Raw genomic sequence first — 21,445 nt, 5'->3', positions numbered from 1 at the left:
TAGACGGACATCAAAAGTACAAGAAAGGAACACACTTTCATCAAAAATGATCAGGCAATTGTAAGCAACCCAAACAAAACTAGAAAATTTAAAATATAATAAGTGAAATTAAAACTTTAGAGGGATAGACAGCAAATTAGGCAACTAGAAGAAAAAAAGTAGTAAACTGTAAGATGGACTTAAATAAGCCACAATGCAGCACAGAAAAAAGATACGTATTAAACAGTCATTTTGAGATATTAAAAGAATGGGGAGAAGCAATATTCCAAGAGCTAAAGGCTTGGCTACAAATTTTCCAAAACTACTCCAGCTTTAGGAATCCCATCCAGGAGAGATGAATAGAAGGAAATGTCTGTATAGACAAACAGCAAAACACTACAAAGAAGGGACCTTAAAAGCAGCCAGAGAAAAGGCAGATTCCTTACAAATAGCAGTGAGACGAATGACAGGCGTCTGTTGCAGGCTGGTCTCCCAGAATGGAAGCTGGCCACCCACAAAGCTCCAGAGACCTGCCCTGACCTGTGGTAAAGGCAACAGTCTGGGTCAACAAGACTGAACCCCTGGGACTTCCCTGGTGGCACAGTGGATAAGACTCCGTGCTCCCAAGGCAGGGGGCCCAGGTTCGATCCTTGGTCAGGGAACTAGATCCCACATGCGTGCCGCAACTAAGGAGCCCGCCTGCCGCAGCTGAGACCCAGCACAACCAAATAAATAAATAAACGCATAAATATTAAAAAACAAAACAACAACAAGGTTGGACCCCAGTACCTTAATCATGCCAGAGGAAGCGTTGGCAGCTCCCTAACCATGAACACAGACGTGAACCTACCCGACCATATTATGCAGACCCAAGTGCAATACTTAGACAGCCCCCAGTCAAGCCAGGGAAGGGACCAGGCCAACCCACAGCCACAAATGTCGCACTGGGCCTGGCGAGCAAGGTTCCATCACAGCGTAACTCCGCTGTGTCCCAGCCCTGGGTCACCCCATGGGGTCCAGGCTGCTGCTGGAGTCTGCAGCCTGACCCTGCCAGGGAGCTAAGAGCCACACCAGGAGGGCACGGCGCATCTGTCACTGACCTCCCTTCTCCTGTGCTGAGTCTCCCCCACCAGTGCTGCCCCAGCAAAAGCCTGACGCATATTCCTGGCCATTTGCCTTCCTTTGCAGAATCTTCAAAAGGCTGAGAGAAGTATACATCCAGCAAAACCGATTTTCAAAACAAGGGCAATATAGGGACATGTTCAGACAGACAAAAACAAACATAGTTTACTATCATCAGACCCTCATCAGGGGAACTTCTAAAGGACATTCTTCAGGAAAGAGAAAATTCTGTAGGGAAGATATTATATGCAAGAAGGAATGCCAAGACAATGGTAAATATGCATGTAAACTATACAAGCATTAACTAAATAATTATAATGTCTAATTTGTAGGCTTAAAATATATTGAAAATACTGGACAATGACAGACTATAATTTTTTTTTTTTTTTTTTTTTTCCGGTACGCAGGCCTCTCACTGTTGTGGCCTCTCCCGTTGTGGAGCACAGGCTCCGGACGCGCAGACTCAGCAGCCATGGCTCACGGGCCCAGCCGCTCCACGGCATGTGGGATCTTCCCGGACCGGGGCACAAACCCGCGTCCCCTGCATTGGCAGGCGGACTCTCAACCACTGCGCCACCAGGGAAGCCCCAGACTATAATTTAAGATGGGCCAACAGGAATTAAGTGTTCCAAGGTCCCAATATTGTTAGGAAGGAGGGTAAAGAGAACGATTAGCCTCAGACCTTAAGTTAAATATAAATGTTAAAATTTCGAGGGTTAGCACTAGAGAAACAGAAACAATATGTAACTCCCACACTCTTCAGGACAAATGAAAGGGAACAAGGGGATCTTAGTTAATCCAAACCAAGGAAAAATAAGAAAAAATTAAAGAACAAAATAAAAAAGTAAAAATGATTCCAAATAAATTGGTAATATTAACAAATGTAAATGGACTAATCTGTCAAGACAAGAAGTATCAGAACAAATTAATAAAAAGTTCAACTACAAACTATTTATAAGAAATAAGCCTAAAATCTAAGGACAAGAAAAGTTGGAAGAATGAAAACTTATATATAATGCAAATAACCAAAAGAAAACTAATATAGTTATATTAATATCAGACAAAATAGAAAAAGAATCATTACTAGGAATAAGGAGGTCATTATCCATTGATGAAAGATTCAATCTGCTAAGAAGACATCAATTCTAAGTTTAAATAGACTTAATAACATACCCTGAAAATAGTTATAGCAGAAATTGATAGAAATACAAGGTGAAGTTAGCATCATGAACCCTCTCTCAATCAGAAAAAATTCATTCAAGATCTAAATAACTAACAAGCTTAACGTAATAGATATATATACAGAATCCTGTACCAATATTAATATACATCTATTTTCCACCTCACATCAAACATTTGTGAAGATTGACTACATACTAAGTCATAATACAAAACTTCAAAGTATTAGTATTATACAGACCCCATTCACTGAACACACGTTAAAAAATTAAAAAAACAAAAAGATAACTTGCAAAATCTATGAGTTGGAAATGTTAAATATCTGATGAGAAAAAGACGAAATCACAGTGGCATTTAGGAAAAAACCCAGCGATGAATTCCTTAAATGCCCATTTTATATCACATTTGAAAAACCATACAGCCAACACACTCAGAATCCATTTATGGGAGATTCTGGTGTCTTCTTAAATGGTAGCCATTTTGGAAGATGCTAATTTGAGACAGTAATAAGGGAATAAGATGATAGGCTAGTAACGCATTTTGGGTAAAGCCAGTATAAATTCTAAGTTAATCAAAAAATTAGCAACACTTATTTCCACTTTCACTGTTTTTTTGTTATGTAAGAAAAGTAACTATGATGTAAAGAAATAGGATTTATGTCGATTTCTCTCAGCCCATCAGCAGTCCTGACTAACTGAGCGCTGATTCTGCAGTTTACCTCCATTTTCGACACCTGGCAAATCCCAGAGAGGTATTCAAGGAATAGGATGACCAGTCTTAAAAACGAAAGATTAAACCAGAGTCTAGCAAATCACTTTGCCACCTCAGCAAGTATTTTCAGTGTAACAAACACAGAATCAATTGACAAAATAAACCTATTAAGTAAAAGACATTTAATATCAGCCAAGAAATTTAATATCAGCATAAGCAAGAGAATTATCCACACATGGCATGTCTGAAGCAAAGAGGAAGTCTAAGGAATGCCTGTAGAACGATTAATGCAATATGTGAGCCCAATACAGAACTCATAATCATCACGTTTTATCCTGGAATGACAACTTACAAGCCACAGCTAAGCAATTTGTTCTGTGACGCTTAGAGAGAAAACGGACTCTCTTCCAGTGGGGACATGCCTCAACTATCTCAATTTCTATATCATCCAAAACGAAAACAGCTGTGGTTCCCCCACACCACTCCTAGATGTGAACGTAACAATATACAATTAGCTTACTCCTAAATCTTGAAATAGAAATATCTTAAGTAGCAGCTGTTTGTAGAATACCCTCGTATGCTAGCCCACTGTACACATCTGCCTTTCCCGACAATTCCAAGGGAAGCGATGTGAATTGTCTTTTTAGATTTGTTTGCATTTATCTTAACACCTGCAATGGACATTTTAGAACACCAGTAAGATCAACATGGCTCCTTCCCACTAAGTCTTAAGCGGGATAACACCGTACTTAATCTGAATAGCCGGTACCTCTTGTTTTCTAATACTGAAAACTACCCAGAGCATTTCTTTACAGCATCACCAATAAATGATACCACTGTATAGTCGTTTAAATCAGAAACCTGAGAGTAGGACTGCTAGGTTTAGCAAGTAAAAATACAGGACACCTAGTTAAATTTGAATTTCAGATAAATTACAAACATTTTTTAGTATAAGTACGTACCAAATATCACATGGGACATACTTATATAAAAGGTTACTCACTGTTCATCTGAAATTCAAGTTTAACTGGGCATCCTGTATTTTATCTGAGACCTCTAAGCTGGTATTCTTCCTCTATTACCTTCTACATGCAGTCCACTCCGCCAAGACCTATCAGTGCTACTTCCTAAAAACATCTAAAATCCATCCACATGGGCTTCCCTGGTGGCGCAGTGGTTAAGAATCCGCCTGCCGATGCAGGGGACACGGTTCGAGCCCCGGTCCAGGAAGATCCCACATGCCGCGGAGCAACTAAGCCCGTGCGCCACAACTACGGAGCCTGCGCTCTAGAGCCCACGTGCCACAACTACTGAGCCCATGTGCTACACCTACTGAAGCCCGCGCGCCTGGAGCCCGTGCTCTGCAACGAGAAGCCACCGCAATGAGAAGTCCGCACACCGCAACAAAGAGTAGCCCCCGCTCGCCACAACTAGAGAAAGCCCGTGTGCAGCAACGAAGACCCAACACAGCCAAAAATAAATAAATAAAAAATAAAAATCCATCCATTTTTCTCCATTTCTTCTGCCACCACCTTGGTCTAAGCCACCAATCTAAGAATCTCCCAACAGCCTCTCTGCTTCTACTTTTGTAGAAATATCACTTATTCTAAATATATCAGCATTTATTTCTCTTAGTGTGAAGCTGATGCTAACTTCAAGCTTCTCCTTTCTGGATCATTATTGGGTAGCAGTAGAAATCTCAAATCACTAAAGCAGCGTGACAGGGACCAATGAAACTGCAACTCTGAAGAGGTGAGGCTTTCATGGTGACCTCTGAAACAGTTCCAAGGAAAGTAACAGTTCTCTTGGGTATGCCGGAGTCAATGACCTGTCAATCATTTTGCTAAATGGTGTTTATTGCCACAAAGAGATAAGCTAGGGGAAAAAACCTGTGCAGCCAAGGTAAATTTGGGGCTCAATAAAGTTGGTTTAAAATACTCATCTTGGGACTTCCCTGGTGGTCCAGTGGTTAAGAATCCATCTTGCAATGCAGGGTACGTGGGTTCGATCCTTGGTCAGAGAACTAAGATCCCACATGCCACAGCACTACTGAGGCCTTGCACTACAACAAGAGAGCCCATGCGCCTTAACTACAGAGCTCATGCGCTCCGGAGCCCACACGCCACAACTAGAGAGAAGCCCGCGCGCGCTGCAACAAAGAACCCACTGCAACGAAAGATCCCATGTGCTGCAACTAAGACCCAATGCAGCAAAAAAAAAAAAAAAAAACCCACCGAATAAATATTTTAAAATAAAATAAAATACTCTTGTCTTTCAGAGAGAATTCTAAGATTTAGAAAGAGACTGCTTGATTGTGAGACATATTCCTGTCATTTAAACTGCTATTCTAGGGACACCATCCTGTTTAGTGTACCCATCAACCCAAGGTTGCAAAGCCACGGGGCAGGGCATTAGAGAATTTGGGCAGTCAGGAAGTAGAATTCAAATAAAAATATGTAGCACTGACTTTTTCCAATTACCGATGCTTAAGAACAGTTGCTGCCTCCTGACTGATGAATAATTATTTTGTTGTGAGAGCTACAGTCATCCCTGAGGGCTGCTAGCCTGTCACGCTGCCCGATCAATGGACACCAACAAAGCAGCTTATACACAGAAATGCCAGGGCGGACTTTAAGATTGGTGTGACGCTGCAGAGCTGCACAAGCTAACCCAATTAAACACAAATTACTGTCGCAGAAATAACTGGCAGGTCTAAAGAAAGCAGGATTCCCTGTATACCAAAGAAGCCATAGAATTGTTACAAATGACTCCTAGATCATAGAACATGATGGCAACTCAAGTGTTTCAAAGTTCTTACAGTGTAAATGTGAACATTCATCTATTTAATACAGAATACCAAGTCTTAATGTTGTTGGTACTGAACAAAGAAACTATTCACGCTCTCTCCACATGAAACAAGCATTACAGACGAAGTCCCAAAAGCCTCTTACAAGAGTGAGTTACTTCATTCAGGATCCAGTTATCACTACTCAATAAACAAGCCTGTCTGTGGATAAAGCCTAATCACGCTACCAAAATCGTTCTTGGAAGCCCTATCCAAGATACGTTTTTTTGGTATATCTTCTTCTCTACAGTGGAAAATGAAATTCCAGGCTATGGATATCCTGGCAGAGGCCAACATTAGAGATGAGAAAAGGGTATGAATGTTTGCACCGGGGTCCAGTCAATCCCCATACAAAGAAGTGTGGGCGCTGCAAGATCGCACAAGCCTTAAAGTCTGCACTTGTTATCTCATGTACAATCTGCTTCGTTGGTCCCCACTGATCACACAACACCAGGGCAGGCTAGCAGCACTCCGAGATAACTGGCTCCCACATCCAAAACACTCTGTGTAAAATGACTCATTCCCAGCTCCTTTTGGCACCTGGGACCACAGACCCAAGGACCAGCAAGCTGTCTCACTAGAAATGCACTGGAAGTCTACTTAGAAGAAGTGAGCTTTCTCATAAGGGACTTCTTCCCTTGGAGGCTGAGGATCAGAAACTCTTGAACCATAACTGCTTCGAGGCCATTTCAGCCTTTGCTCGTGGGACCCCAAATCCTCACCGGGATGCCGGTGATCCTGACTGTCGTGCCTCAGCGCTCAGGAGTTCAGAGCCTTCACATGCACTTACAATAAGGTCCACTGCTCGGCAGACAACGTCTGGCGGGCTGGACCCGGGCTTTTCTCAGAATCAGGCCTCCCTCAGAGGCTGTCTCCCAGCCCAGGAGGGCAGGGATCTGCCCAGGCATTTGCTTGAGGGCTCAAGTCCGCGGTAACAAGGCGCGGTGATGGGGGGCACCTGCGTCTACCCCGCAGGCGGGGGGTCCCCGAGCCGCGCGGTGCCGCCCGAGAGTACAAGCCGGCGACAGGGGGCCGAGCGCTGGGACCCGACGCCTGGGGCCTGGGGGGTGGGCGTCGGGGGTCCGCCGAGCCCACTTACACCCCACGCCCCCACCCACCCCCGCGCGGCCCCTTCCGGGTGAGCCGCGCCGCGGCGGTGGGACCCGCGTGGCCGGCCGGGCTCCGCCTGCGCTCGGCTCCGCCGCGGGATGGGCCCCGGTCCGGCTCCCGCTGCTGCCCCCGCGGCCTCGGGCCCCCAGCGGGCCCGGCCTCCGCCCGCGGCTCGGCTCTTCCCCGGGGCCGGGCGCTCACCTCTCCTTGGAGTAGAGCTGCAGCTGCTGCTCGCGCCGCTTCTTCCGGATAAACGCCATGGAGGGAGGGAGGAAGGGCGGCGCGGGCGGGCGGGGCGCGCGCGGCTCCGGCTCCGGCTCGGACTCCTCCGCCGCTCCGCTGCGCCGCCGGCCGAGGAGGTCGGGGAGCCGCGGAGGCGGGCCCGGCAGCCGGCCTGCGAGGCCCGGCCGGGAGAGCACGCCTGCGGCCTGGCGTCCCGAGCGGCGGCGCTGGCGTCCCGGAGCCCACGCTGCGCCCGGCGTCCGGCAGCGCTCACCGCCGCATCCTCTCGGCGTGGGGACTCGGGGCGCCGTGACTCAGGCCGGAGGAGGGGCGCGCAGTCACCCGAGGCGCCCCGAGCTCAGCCGCCGGGTGCCCGGGACACAGAGGCCGGCCTAGGGTCTCTCCTTAGACCCCAAACGTCCGTTGCTTCACCAGCTACCCCGCAGCTCCGTTTCGCTACTTTACGCTTGAAGACGGAAGACAGCCCGTGATCTCTGCCAATTTGTTGGCCACAGGGGTTCCGAATAACATTTGGGCCTTTTATCTCTTGGTAATTGAAATAATTAGTCACATGACTTTCTCTTTTTCTTAACAGCTTTATATAACTCACATGCCAAATAATTCAGCTGTTTATAGTGTAGCATTCAATGGTGTTTAGTATATTCACAGATATGTCCAATTATCATTAGAGTTGAAACTAAGCAGGACCCGCGGGGCTGGAGGATCCTGGGTACCAGAGCCTTGTCGTGCTCCTTGTTTTTTGTTTGAAGAAAAAGGCTTTGGTCTCCTAGGCCTTCCCTGCGTTGCAAAGGGCAGATTCAAACAGCTACTAATCAGGGAAGTGAGGGATGGCAGAAACAAAGGAATAGCAGTGAAACAATAGCGCTTCTACAAAGCAAAGCCCTAGTTCCTCCTCAAGGGAAACACATAAGCTAGCTCTGAGCTCAGAATCCTGTAGGAACTAAGGCCCCCAACCAGGTGGAGGATGGTAACTTCAGGCTGAGCCCAGGGTTCCTGGAGCTCCGCCCTGTGACCTCCACCAACCAATCAGATAAGTCACACACCCTTCGTCGCTCACCCCAAATTTCGCCTATAAAAACCCTTCCCTGAAAACCACCCAGGGAGTTCAGGTCGTTTGAGCATGGGCCATCGGTTCTTCTCGGCTGGCCCCTGCAGTTAGCCTTTCTCTGCCCCAGACTCTGACGTTTTCAGTTTGCGCGGCCTTACGGTGCGTCAGGCCCGCGAACTTGGGTTTGTCAGCACAGTTTTGGAACATTTGCACCACCTGAAGAAACCCACCCACCGATACCCTTTAGTTATCCCTGCAAGCCTCCCAACCCCATCAAACACTAACCAACTTAGTCTCTAGGAATTTGCCTATTCTGGACATCTCATAAAATGCAGTTATAGATTATATAGCCTTTTATGTCTGGCTTCTTTCATTTAGCATAATGTCTTCAAGGTTCCTCTCAATACTGTAAACAGATAGGGTTAGGGGGTCCACAGAGGAAGTGAACCAGGCATGGCTTTCTTGACATAAGCCGAAGCCATTTTGTGATCTAAGCCTGGACACAATGCTTGTCCTTGAACCGGTCGCAGTAATAATGAACTTAAGAGAATAAAAGGACAAACTTATCAGGCAGGAGAAGCAACAACAGCAAAGACAACAAATCAGTTGTAAAGACTCCCAGTTCTATTTCAATGGTAAAGACTAGCTTAAAACACTGCCTTGAGCTGTTTTGCAGAATTTAAATCCCACCTCCGGTGCCCAACCACCAGATCGAGTGGAATCTAAGGGATGATGACGGTGACCTTTTCTGACCCTCGACTTCAATCAACTAAAATTTGGACTCTGCCTACTGCCGAGCCCCTTCATGAATATGCATGTACCATAGCATAGGACTTCCCTAATTTTGTTGTTTGGAGAGACACTGCTTTAGGAAACGCTCGCAGTGTTCTCCTTATTCACTGCAAGTCATAATAAACCCTTTCTTCTCCCAGTCTTTGGCTTGGTTGTGTCTTTTGCCTCTACACCCACCAAGAGGTGAACCCAGTTTTCGGGTAACAGTACGTCATTCCTTTTTATGGCTGAATAATACTCCATTGTATGGACTTACCACATTCTGTTTATCCATTCAGCAGTTGATGAACACTTCAGTTGTTTACACCATTTGGCTGTTATGAATAATACTATGAACATTCATGTACACGTTTTTGTATGGACATATGTTTTCATTTCTGTTGACTACACACCTAGGAGTTCCATTTCCACCAGCAGGGTATAAGGATTCCAATTTCTTCACATCCTTGGCAACACTTGTTATTATCTAACTTTTTGATTATAGCTATCCTAGTGGATGTGAGTTATGACTCCTTAATATATCCTAAGAATGAGCCTGTGGTTGTTCACCTTTGAGGGATTCTTAAATAACAAACTTTAAGTTGTATATATGCTGACACACACCTAATATTGTCTTACAGACCAGGTTCTGAAGGGTTAAATTTTTAAAGCTTCAAGGTCAATGTGTATTTCAGCTCTCTAGTATGTGGAAAACAATATGCATAAGGTGGCCACCATTACAATTTTTTGGAATGAATAAAGGTACGTGGGTGCCCTGTGACCTGGATTGAGTCTAATTGAAACCGTGGACCTCATATTAGGACTTGAACCCATGTGCCAGGACTGGAACCCAGCCAAAACCCAAACTGGGACTTGAACCCAGGATCTTTTGAGATCACACGCCTGGTCTCAGGACTTAATGAAGCTCAGGTTCTTTATGTCTCATCACAGAAAGAATTCAGTGAGTGGCAAAGTGATGCCTAAGAAGTTAATTTATTCAGAGAGATACACCCTCCACGGACAGAGTGTGGGCCATCTCAGAAGGCGAGAGGGCCCGAAATATGGGCTGGGTAATTTCATAGGCTAATGAATGGGAGGATTGTTCCAACTATTTGGGGGAAGGGGTGGGGTTTTCCAGGAACTGGTCCACTGCTCACTTTTTAGCCTTTTATGGTCGGCCTCGGAACGGTCATGATGCTGGTGGGTGTGTCATTTACCTTGCTAATGTATTACAATGAGCGCATGAGGCTCGAGGTCTATGGAAGTTGAATCTTCTGCCTAGCTGGACCTGGTTGGTTCTCACCAATTTTTGTCATGTCCTATGGCTACATCATTCTTTCACGGTCCCTCCTGTTTTGTAATGACCAAGTGCTACACAGAACCTACGATGTAAAAAGATGTTGCCAATCTTAGCCCAGTGTTCCTATAGGAAATTGTGATGGAGTCGGGTAGCCAAGACAAACATGAGAAGGTACATGATGAAATAAGATAATAAAATTTGCCAAGAGGTACAACACGGTAACTTTCTATATGAGAAGTGCTACAATAGATGCTATGAGTTCGGAAGAGAGAATTCACCTTGGCTGGAATAAGGCAGGAAAACAGCATGCAAGTTTTCTCCATGTAGTTAAACGATAAAGGATGATGTGACCCTGGTGGGTGGAGAGTGACAACGATTCTTTCCCTGACCGAACTCTAGCCAAGCCCCTTTGAGCTTTCTTCTCAACTAGGCCTCAGCCTTGGCCTAGAAAAACGACAGACCCTCAGCACAAATGATTTTGCCTACCACCCTCCCGCCACGTTAAAAGACTTGTACAAACACTAACAGCTTCTTTTTTCTTTTTTTAAACAACTATCGTTTTTTTTTTTTTTTTTGGCTGCGTTGGGTCTTCGTTGCTGTGCACAGGCTTTCTCTAATTGTGGCGAGCGGGGGCGGGTTTCTCTTGTTGTGCAGCACAGGCTCTAGGCGTGTGGGCCTCAGTAGTTGTGGCACACGGGCTTAGTTGCTCCGCGGCATGTGGGATCATCCTGGACCGGGCTCGAAACCGTGTCCCCTGCATTGGCAGGTGGATTCTTAACCACTGCACGACCAGGGAAGTCCCAACACTAACAGTTTCTGACAGCTCAAGGCCTCATCCCTAAGATGACCCCAACCCCCGCTTAAGTGCCTGCCTGAGAAAGTGCGAGGCTGCCCAAAGAATTTACTGTTTGTTATAGCCAACACCTGACATGGGCCCCGACTGCTGTTTCTTAGGGCATTTACTAAAAAGGGCTTACAGCTGTGAATTCTTTCTCTGAACGCTTGAGATGGATTTGTACCTCTTACAACCCAGGAGTGCCTTTCTCAAGGACTTGAATGCCGTTCCTTTGAAATGCAATCATCAGGAAGCACAGCGCTTCTGTCTCCTGGTCTCCTGGGAAGATAACTGGCAGCCAGCAGATGGAGACACGGCCTTTACACCCCCTTTCTGTGGTTTTGCACTTCCCAGCCTTATCTTCCACAAGAGAAGGGGAGGAAACTCACTCAAAAGGATTTTCTTGAACAACAGCTCGGAAGGATACGCCTCTGCTGTCACAGAGTGTGTGTTTGTGGAGAACTAAGGGAGAACTGAGGCAGGAGCTCCCTCACCCTCCCACCCAAAATCACCAGTCCCCGGCATCTGCTCCCTTCTCTTCATGCCTGCTGTTTCGAAGTATATTTGCTCCCATCAAAGGCAAACTTCTCCTTCCCACTCAACAACTCAGCCTTTGTAATTATCCTTTCTCTCTCCCCTCTTTCTCTCTCTTGCTTTGTCTATTTCTCCCTCACTTTTGAGCCATTCCCATCTGAATATAAATATAGTTTTCTTTTTATATATATATTTTTTTATTTATTTGGCTGTGCCGGGTCTTAGTTGCGGCACGCGGGATCTAGTTCCCTGACCAGGGATTGAACCCGGGCCCCCTGCATTGGAAGCACAGAGTCTTACCCACTGGACCACCAGGGAAGTCCCTAAATATAGTTTTCAAAAAATGTTCCCTTTATCTCACATCTCCCTCCATCTCCCCACCCTCAGTGAAACTTCTTGAAACATCTGCCTCCCATGCTGTCTCCAGTTTCTCTCCCTGCCTGGTCGTCGATCCATCCCACTTGGACTTCTGGTTCCAATCTGATGCTTCTTGTAAGTTCACCACATTCACTGGTCACTTCTCCACCCTCGACTCTTCTGAACTCTCTGCAGAATTCAGTGCCGTTGAACATGGCCTACAACACAGCTCTTCCCCCTTTACTTCCGAGACCCCACAGTTTCCTTGCTTTCCTCCTACCTTGCTTCTTCCTCTTTCTCAGTCTCCTTGGTTGGTTTCTCTCCTGCATGACTTCTTAATGTTAAGTCTCTGTACTCACTGTACAGGTCATTCCAACGAGTGCCGTGATTGGGTGGCGGGCGAGGGGAGGATAACATCTTCCGTTTGTGTGTGTGTGAATTAAATTTAGTAGCGCATTTTCATGGTTTTCTCACATGGATATCTACCAGGGAGACATGGGGAAAAAAAATCTCAGGATATACAGCCAAGTAAAAGTTTTCAGTGGAGGCTGAGTGAGAGGTTACTTTGAAATGGATGTCCCTCAGGAAATAGAAGTTTTAGGACATTGGACTTCCACTGAAGCTGAGGAAAACCTTGAGCCAGTCTTACCTTGACCTTGAGTTGCTGACAACCATAGTTTGAGGTAATAACACCTACCTCAAATGAAGGTGATTGTGAAACCACGTAACTCAGATTCGGACTTGAGCCCGCTGTCTTTTATATTGAGATCACACACCTGGTCTCAGGACTTAATGAAGCTCAGGTTCTTTATGTCTCATCACAGAAAGAATTCAGTGAGTGGCAAAGTGATAGGTAAGAAGTTGATTTATTGAGAGACACACTCCACAGCTAGAGTGTGGGCCATTTCAGAAGGTGAGATGCCCCGACATATAGGCTGGGTAATTTCACAGGCTAATGACTGGGAGAATTCTTCCAACTATTTTGGAGAAGGGGCAGAGAGTTCCATGAATTGGGTCACTGCCCACTTTTTAGCCTCTTATGGTCGGACTCAGAACTGTCATGGTGCCCATGGGTGTGTCATGTAGCTGATGTATTGTCATGAGCGTATAATGGGGATCAAGGTCTATTGGAAGTTCAGTCTTCTGCCATCTAAGGCCTAGCTGGTTCTAACCAGTTTTTCTTGTGTCCTCAACAGCTACGTCATTCTTTTAATGGTTGTGCCCTGCCCCCTTCCCTCCTGTTGCAATTGCACATTGCAGGAGATATGGTAAGCTCTGGGAGAGACCTTATCCCTTCCTCCTGGCCCCCTGATTCTCATCCCCATAAAACTCAGAGCATTGTTCTCTTGAAACAATTTCCATTCAGAGCTGTTCTGCATACACAAAACACATCTTTGAGCTCTTGATAATGTTTTTATTTTCACTTCACAGACTAAAGCTCTAAAAACGTTAAAGAGCTTTGTACTCACCGGTGCAGATGAGGATATGCAAATGTATGTACCTCCCATTTGCAAGGTATCACTTGTCAGAGTAAACAAGAACATTGTTTGCACTGTATTCTGTTTGCAAAATAAATATTTTTCACTAGTGTGTATCTGCTTAAGTTAATTTTTAAAATCTTATGAAGACATAAATATTTACCTATCACCCTTTCTTAAGTTAGAAGCCGTAGCATACATTTTTTTACCTAGAAAAAATGCCTATTTTTTACCTAGAAAAAAAAGGGCAATCTCCATTCTCTTATGTATGTTACGAGTTCCTCCCATGAGGCCTTTGAGCCTGTGCTCTCTCTGCCTAAGTTGCCTGCTTACCTTCCTCCCACCATTTCTCCCTGTTGAAATCCTACCCATACTTGAAGCTGCCACTCAAGACTTTGAAGTCTTCCCCGATGCACCCAAAGGGAGCTCATCTCACATCCATTCACTCAGTACGTTTACTTCACACCTGTATACATCAGGCAAGGTGGTGGGCACTGGGCAGTGACTTCACAAACCTCACAGTCAGGCGGGGACTTCAGCGTGTTCTCACTCCTCCTTATTAGGGTGTGTGTCCACATTAGGTTGGAATCTTCGGGGACCAGGAACAGTGAGTTGTTGGTCATTGTAGCCACAATGCCACTCACCACAGCGTTGTGCACTTACGATGCTCAGTAAATATTTGTTAAATATTGTACTCTTTTTTGTCACCAATCTGTTATGATTTGTTGCGCTATAAGTAACAGAAAACTCAGTCAACAGTTGGAGTTCATTTTCTCATTATTGGCATTGTTTGGATAGCTCTTAGTCCTGTGGTCTTTTGGTCACAAGATCACTGCTTCATCACCACGATCACCCTGGCTTCTGAGCTGAAATAAGGAGGAAAGACAGTCCGCCTTGCTTGTTCCTTTTGCCAGGCAGTCAAAAGCATTCCCAGAAACACACTCCAGACTCCCACTACATCTCATCAGCCAGAACTGTTATATCGGCAAAGCCCACAGCAGCAGTGAAGACTAAGAAAAGCAAGTATTTAAAATTTGCAAGCATGGGACTTCCCTGGTGGTCCAGTGGTTAGGAATCCACCTTCCAGTGCAGGGGACGCAGGTTCGATCCCTGGTCGGGGAACTGAGATCCCACCTGCCGCGGGGCAACTAAGCCCACGGGCCACAACTACAGAGAAGCCGGCGCACCACAACGAAAAATCCCACATGCTTCAACTAAGACCCGACGCAGCCAAAAAATAAGCTAAATAAATAAATAAATAATAAAATTTGCCGGCAGGATAGTGGAAAGCATCCAGGAAGAAGCGGGTAGGGAATGTTCTTGGGTCACCCGACCAGCAGTGTGTACCCCATTACCAAGATAAAAATAGCCAACAACTGGACGTTGATAGCTCTTCTTAAGGAAGATCACTCTTTGAGACTTTTATTTTCTTCTTTATTTTCTCTTCAATAAAAATGTATTGACTGTTTACTGTATGCCAGGAAATGTTCGAGGTGCTGGAGACACAGTTGTGAACAAAGTCAAGTCTCACCTTTATGGAACTTACATTCGGGTGAGATTGACAGATTTAAAGAGCAAGTGATATAAATTCAGGCAGGGATAAGTACCAAGAAGAAACATAGAGCAGAGTAAGGGACAGAGTGTGAAGGGGGTAGGTGCTGCTTTAGATAAGGGGGTCATCGAAGCCCCTTCTGATGACCGATAGTTGAACTGGTAAATGAATGAAGTCAGAGACGTACATGTGAAGACCTTGGGCAAAGGCATTCCAGACAGAGGAATAGTAAGTGCAGCAGCCCTGAGACAAGAGCTGTAGCAGCTGGAGCCCCCGAGGGAGGGACTGAGGCAACAAGGGGCCAGAGGCATGTGGCCAGGGAGGGCGCTAGATGCTTCGTCATTATTATTATTATTATTGTCACTGTTAGTCATGTGTGACAGAAGCCACTGCAGGCTTAAGAGCAGGGGAGTGACATGATCTGTTTACAATTTTAAAATCTGACTGCAGTGTAACTAGCCTGATAGAAGCTCAGAACCTAAACGGACAGCTTCAAAAGTTGGATGGGAACAGTTACCAGCTCTTTTCCTTTTCACTTCTCGCTTAAATAACAAAGAGAATGTTCAGCTTAGGTACCTGGAAATCAGAGGTATAACCGGCTTCAGGGTTCATCGAGCCAGCGGCTTAACAATGTCATCGAAGACAGTTTCCCTCCCTCCATGTTAGACCTTCAGCACCATTTAACTGGATTGGAAGTCTAATTCCCCTCCGCACAGGGCCGATGGGTATTTGCTGGTAGCAAACCAGCGGCGAACTTTCTCCCTCACGGCGAGAGGTCACAGGTAGCCCAGTGTGCATAGCAACAGACCAGGGCTGCCCTTGCTGAGACCCCTTAGATCACGGCTACCCTTTGTAAGTCAAAGACTTTGTCAAGGAGATGGAATCGTCCGTGGGATTTAGATGGAGGCCATCTCTATAGCTGAAGGTGGAGTAAGCTTTCCCCAGAGCGTACGGGCTAAGTGAAGAAGGGGAGGAAAAACAAGTGAAAATGTGCGTGTGAGAAGGACCAGGTTGTGAGGCAGCAAAGAGGTGCTAGGCGGGCACCACGGGTACCACTTGTGTTTCCTCACCGTAAGCAATGTGGGGCACACCCCTTCTCCCTTTCATGCCTGTCAAGGCTTTTGATTTAGTGCTGAGCTTACTGGAGGATGAAGACCTCACATTTTCTCAGACAATTCTTACAAACTAGATTAAAAAAAATTTTAATGATTTTCCCATGTAGTTAAAATTGTTTCTGAAACGCTGATTCTTATGTCCAGTTGCAAAATCACCGTGTGCCTCAGGAACTACATATGCCCATGTTTGCACCAGTGTCCCCTCCCCGGGTTATGACAGCTGTCCAAGGGCACCTGTCAGCTGTCACCTGCATAGTTTATTTTCCCTGCGTGAGTAAAGACGACGGTAACTGCTAGAACCATTCTTCATTTAGGATCTTCTCCCTTGTACTTTGTAAATCCAGGAACTTTTTACCAGGCACGTTACCCACCGGAGATTAGAACAGATTCGATTAGAAGGTAAGCAGGAAATGATAAATAAAAGTGATTAAAGATATACATTATCTTCTCTCAAATACAGAAATGTCAACTTCATTAATAAATACATGAAAATTAAAACAAAATGCAGACTTCCCTGGTGGTGCAGTGGTTAAGAATCTGCCTGCCATTGCAGGGGACACGGGTTCGAGCCCTGGTCTGGGAAGATCCCACATGCCGCGGAGCAGCTAAGCCCATGCACCACAACTGCTGAGCCTGCACTCTAGAGTCCAGGAGTCACAACTACTGAGACCACGTGCCACAACTGATGAAGCCTGCACGCCTAGAGCCCGTGCTCTGCAACAAGAGAAGCCCGCATGCAGCAACAAAGACCCAATGCAACCAAAAATAAAATAAATTTAAAAATAAAGTAATTAATTGTTTAAAATCCATATTAATATTTTCTTAGTCATTTTAGGTCTACCACTGAGGATTCCTCATGTTCTTCCATAAAGAGTCCAGGCTCACAAATTCCCACCCCGCTTCCCTCTAGCCTCTCCAGGACTAAGTAGTTCGCCTCAGGATCAACCGGGGGCTTGTTAGAAACACAGATTGCTGGGCCCACCCCGGAGTTTCTGATCTAGTAGATCTGAGGTGGGACCTGACATTCTGCATTTCTATTAAGCTCCCAGGTAATACTGATGCTGGTCTTGTGACCACTCTTTGAGAAACAGTGCTTTAGAAAAACAAATTCCTTTCCAGTCTTAAAGAGAGCAGTTCCACTCCCTTCTGTTCATCCTGGTGTCAGCAAATACGCAAACCCTGGGGTGCGCACATTGCACTGCAACTGCAAGCACTCATCAGCACATTTTCCCCAACAAATACAGCTCCCTTTCTAAAAGGAATTGTGCGACGGGTTTAAAGGAAAGATGCCATTTTTCCCCCACTGTGTTGCCTCATCATCGTAATTGTCAATATCATTGCCATCTGAATTTATGACGTGATTACTTTGTAGAAAACACTACGCTTAGTACTTTGCATTCATTTATTCTTCAGTCCTGTTGGGAGCTAATTCTCCATGACTCTCTCACATTTCTCCATGTTAGGCAACATCAGTCAATCTGTTCAGAAGTATTTCCATTCCAGGAGAATAAAGATCGAGAGCATCCTCTCCCTGGAGACATCCAGGAGCGTAACGATGAAGACCTCACCCTCCCTGCCCCGCGGAAGACTTGCTAACATCTCAGGATAATGAATGGAATAGTTCTCTTCAGAGCACAGAGTGGCCAGGTCTGCCAGCAGCCTCTGGATGCGGTTGGGGGTTTCTGAAGCTTGGTATTCCTGAGCTGTGACGCAGGACCACTGCGCACCCACGTCCACTGGGCCTCTTCGTTTCTCCCATGTGACTTGAGGGGCCGTAAGTAACACACTACCCAAATCCACGTGGGCGCATTGTCCCAAATCTAGGGACATTTGCCAAGCCGATCTAGCAGCTGTCACCGGCCACTCCTGAGGAACTGCTTGACTTCTTGGCAAATCTCTAAGATTGTTCTGTTATTTCCATTCTTCGGAAGAGAACAACTGAAGCTTTAGGCAGTTTAATAACATGTCCAATGGTGAGTGACAATGTCAATTACTAAGTGACAGTGACAAGATTTGATCTCATGTCTGCCTGACTAGAGTCTCCTTTCTTTGCAATTGTACATTTCTAGTAGCAATTCTGAGGCCTTTAAAAAACGAAGAATCAGAAGTCCTCATTCCTGTAGTAAGGCTCTAAGTAACCTCACAGGAAGAAAACAAACTTTTCCACTCCTGTCAATACACCCAGCGGAGCCCCAAAGAGTGAGAGCTGCTCCTGGACAATCTTCCCTGAGAGCAGTGGCTTCAAAGGGAAGAAGGTGGGAGGGGGAAGGGCAAACATGTTTCCGACATCATCTTAAAGTTTGCTTTTCCTCTGTTTCTCTTAGTAATTTATAATATTTGTAAATCTGTACAAATATTGTAAATCCGTAAATCTGTATTTCAGTCAGGTTTATCGAGGTACAGTTTACGTACAATAACACTGATCAATTTTAAGCGCGCCATGCGATGCGTTTTGACAAATGTGGACAGTCCCGTGACCTCCACCTTGCTTGTGATACAGATATTTCCATCACCCTAAAATGTTTCCCTGTGCCCTGTTGCAAGGAAGCCCTGCGTCCTTTCCTGGTTCCTGGCAACCACTGATCTGCTTCCTGTCTATTGCTTTCTCTTATCTAGACTTGCATATAAATGGAATTATGAGCAATTATGTAGTAACTCCTGTCTGACTCCCCTCCCTCAGCACCGTGCTCTTAAGATCCATCCATGTGGTTACCTGGACTACTGGCTCCTTCTTTTGTTTTTCCTGAACAGTAATCTTTGTATGAATACACCACGATTTGTTCATCTCTTCAACAGCTGGTGGAAATCTGGGATGTGTTCAGTGTTTTGGGCTATTATGAATAAAGCTGCTATTAACATTTTTGAGTACAAGTCTTTGCTGGAATATATATTTTCTCCCATGTCCTGGGGGCTATCTCCTGGAGGTTCCCGGGGTAAAACCCAGCTCTTAGCATGGCATATGATACTTTTTAAGAGCCTTTCTCTGTCTATCTTTCCCACCGTATCTCTAAATATTTTCTGACACAAAGTCTGTAGTCCATTCATTCATTAATCCAACATCCGTGCACCCAAACAATGCTAAGGACTGGGGATAAATATGAACAAAGCAGAGACAATCCCAGTTCTTACAGAGCATCTAGTGGGTAAAACTGACTATAAACAAACAGACATATAAAATGATTGCAGGGAATTCCCTGGCGGTCCAGTGGTTAGGACTCCACGCTTTCACTGCCGAGGGTTCAGTCCCTGTTTGGGGAACTAAGATCCCACAAGCCGCGTGGCACGGCCAAATAAAAAGAAAAAAAAGTGATTGCAGATCATGAGTGCTACAAAAGAAACGAGAGATGAGATGACACTAGCTGGCTGTCATAGGGCAGAGGAAAACATGGCTGGAGGTGAGAAGATCATAGAACAACAGACGGGGAGGTCGGCTGGCTCTGCCGTATGGGTGCAGATGTCATCAAGAGTAATGATAGGGTAGGAAAGAGGAACTCGGTGAGCGCAGAGCCAAAGCCTTTCACGAAGCAGGTGTCAGTAGATGATAAGCCCTGATGTCATTAACTTCTAAGGAATTCTGGGTTTTGAAGGAGGGAGGAAAAGAAATCATTTGAATGCAGCAAAATGGAGCGAGGAAGATGCTTCTCTCTTGGTCTTAAGGTATGTGGGTGTAAGAAACCAGGATTACACAGGACAAAGGACGAAGGGTTTGGGAGGATAGGGGAGAATGGCGAGGAGCTGGGATTCAGAGTGAGTGTCCTGTGTCAATGGCTTGAGAAGTTTGGGCTACTAATCATAACAGGAGTAAACAGATGAGAAATGGGAGGATGGGTAGGAAAATTGTAGCTTTGGGTCCTGAATATATGGGTCCACGGCTTCTGCTATTCGCTCACTTCTGCTTTCTCTGAGATTCAGAAGCCCGAACGGGGTGCTTTGACTGGGAGTCTGAACATGCTTGCCCACACGCTCAGGCCTTTGCAAAGCTGTTTTGACTCGGTCATTTCCCTGTGCTCTGACTTCCCGTTCACGATTTGAGTCAAACTTCACTTCCTCTCTGAGCTCCCCCATCACCGTTTTTACCGACCCACAGCCTGAGTGAGCCAGAGCAGACTCGGAAGCTCGAGCATCCTCACGGCCTCCCGTTCGGAGTCCAGGTTTAGCTCACACTATAATGTAATTATCGGTCTACATTCCTGTCCGCCTACCTCTCTCAACAGCCCTTTCAGGACAGAGATCATGTCACTCATTTCTGATTTGTAGCAATCATAGCAATTCATGAGTGTCTGTCCGATGCACACCTTATCAGCGAAAGTTGACTGCAAGAATAAGAAATTCAGCTCCATCAGTCTATTACCTGCTTTGTGAGGTCGTATCTCCTCTTATTTATTGTACTTACCTTGTTCAAGTTGCAGAGGGTGCTCCTTCCTTTAGTATTTCGAGCTTAGCTAACAAATCCATCTCCCCTGACTCACGTGCTTTAGAGTTGTGCTGTGTGTGAGCCTATATCCCGACAAACTGAAGTGTCCACACGTGGCAGCTTGTTCTTCCAATGAACCTTCTCTCTTCCATCGTTGCAGTCACGTCAGTTGCCCTGCTCCACCCTAATAAGTATAGACTCCCTTTGTTTCATTATTAGAAAGCACTACTTGCTTTACCCTACTTTTGTTGCTTAATCTCTTCACTAGGGCTTAAGGTCAACTCGGAAAGCTGACTGAAAACAGGCCTGGCTGTCATTGTGTGAATGAGTAGAAAATATCACTCTACACACGGCCTTAACATTCAAGAGATTTTAACTGAAAAGTAGACTAGATTTCTGATCACTGAGTGTTGTGTTGCTTGCCACATTTAATATAATCATTTATGTGAAGGGCAGTGACAAATGACAGGTGTAAACGGATTACTTGTTTGTGGATACATAAAGAGTGTGGAAATTAGAACATAGTCATGGTTAGGACCACACGAAACATCCAAATCTACTTTAGCACAGATTAATGAATAAGATATTTGGGGAAGCCCATGCAGATATGGCATACTGCTTTTTAAATGATATCAATTGCTTTTGAAAACAAGGAAGCCTCCTCTGAATGCTGCCAATAATCGTGGAAGGCAAAAGAATAGCTCCCCAAAGATGTCCACACTTTAATCTTCAAAACCTGTGAATATTTACCTTACATGGAAAAAGAAATTTTGAAGATGTGATTAAATTAAGGGCCTTGAGATGGCAGGATTATCCTGGATGACGTCCATGTGCCCAACCTAATCACACGGG

General features: G+C 45.5%; 1 protein-coding gene across 6 annotated transcripts in view; it reads right to left on the bottom strand.

Moving 5' to 3' along the window:
* NSMAF (neutral sphingomyelinase activation associated factor) overlaps positions 1-21,445 on the bottom strand; it is a 126,952-nt gene that overhangs the window by 53,833 nt on the left and 51,674 nt on the right. For 3 of the 6 annotated variants that reach the window (XM_079902359.1, XM_079902355.1, XM_079902356.1), the window contains exon 1: positions 7,148-8,071. The exons of 2 other annotated variants lie outside the window; for them this stretch is intronic. In XM_079902359.1, the coding sequence (XP_079758485.1) occupies positions 7,148-7,206 (59 nt within the window). In that variant the 5' untranslated portion in view covers positions 7,207-8,071. Of the gene's footprint in view, positions 1-6,558; positions 6,674-7,147; positions 8,072-21,445 lie in introns of those variants that run through there. One more of the 6 variants, XM_079902357.1, reaches the window with a different exon arrangement.

The sequence above is a fragment of the Stenella coeruleoalba genome (genome assembly GCF_951394435.1).
Source record: "Stenella coeruleoalba genome assembly, chromosome: 17".
Taxonomy (NCBI): Eukaryota; Metazoa; Chordata; class Mammalia; order Artiodactyla; family Delphinidae; genus Stenella; species Stenella coeruleoalba.
The sequence above is the reverse complement of the archived record's forward strand: the minus strand, read 5'-3'. Positions and strand labels throughout refer to the sequence as shown.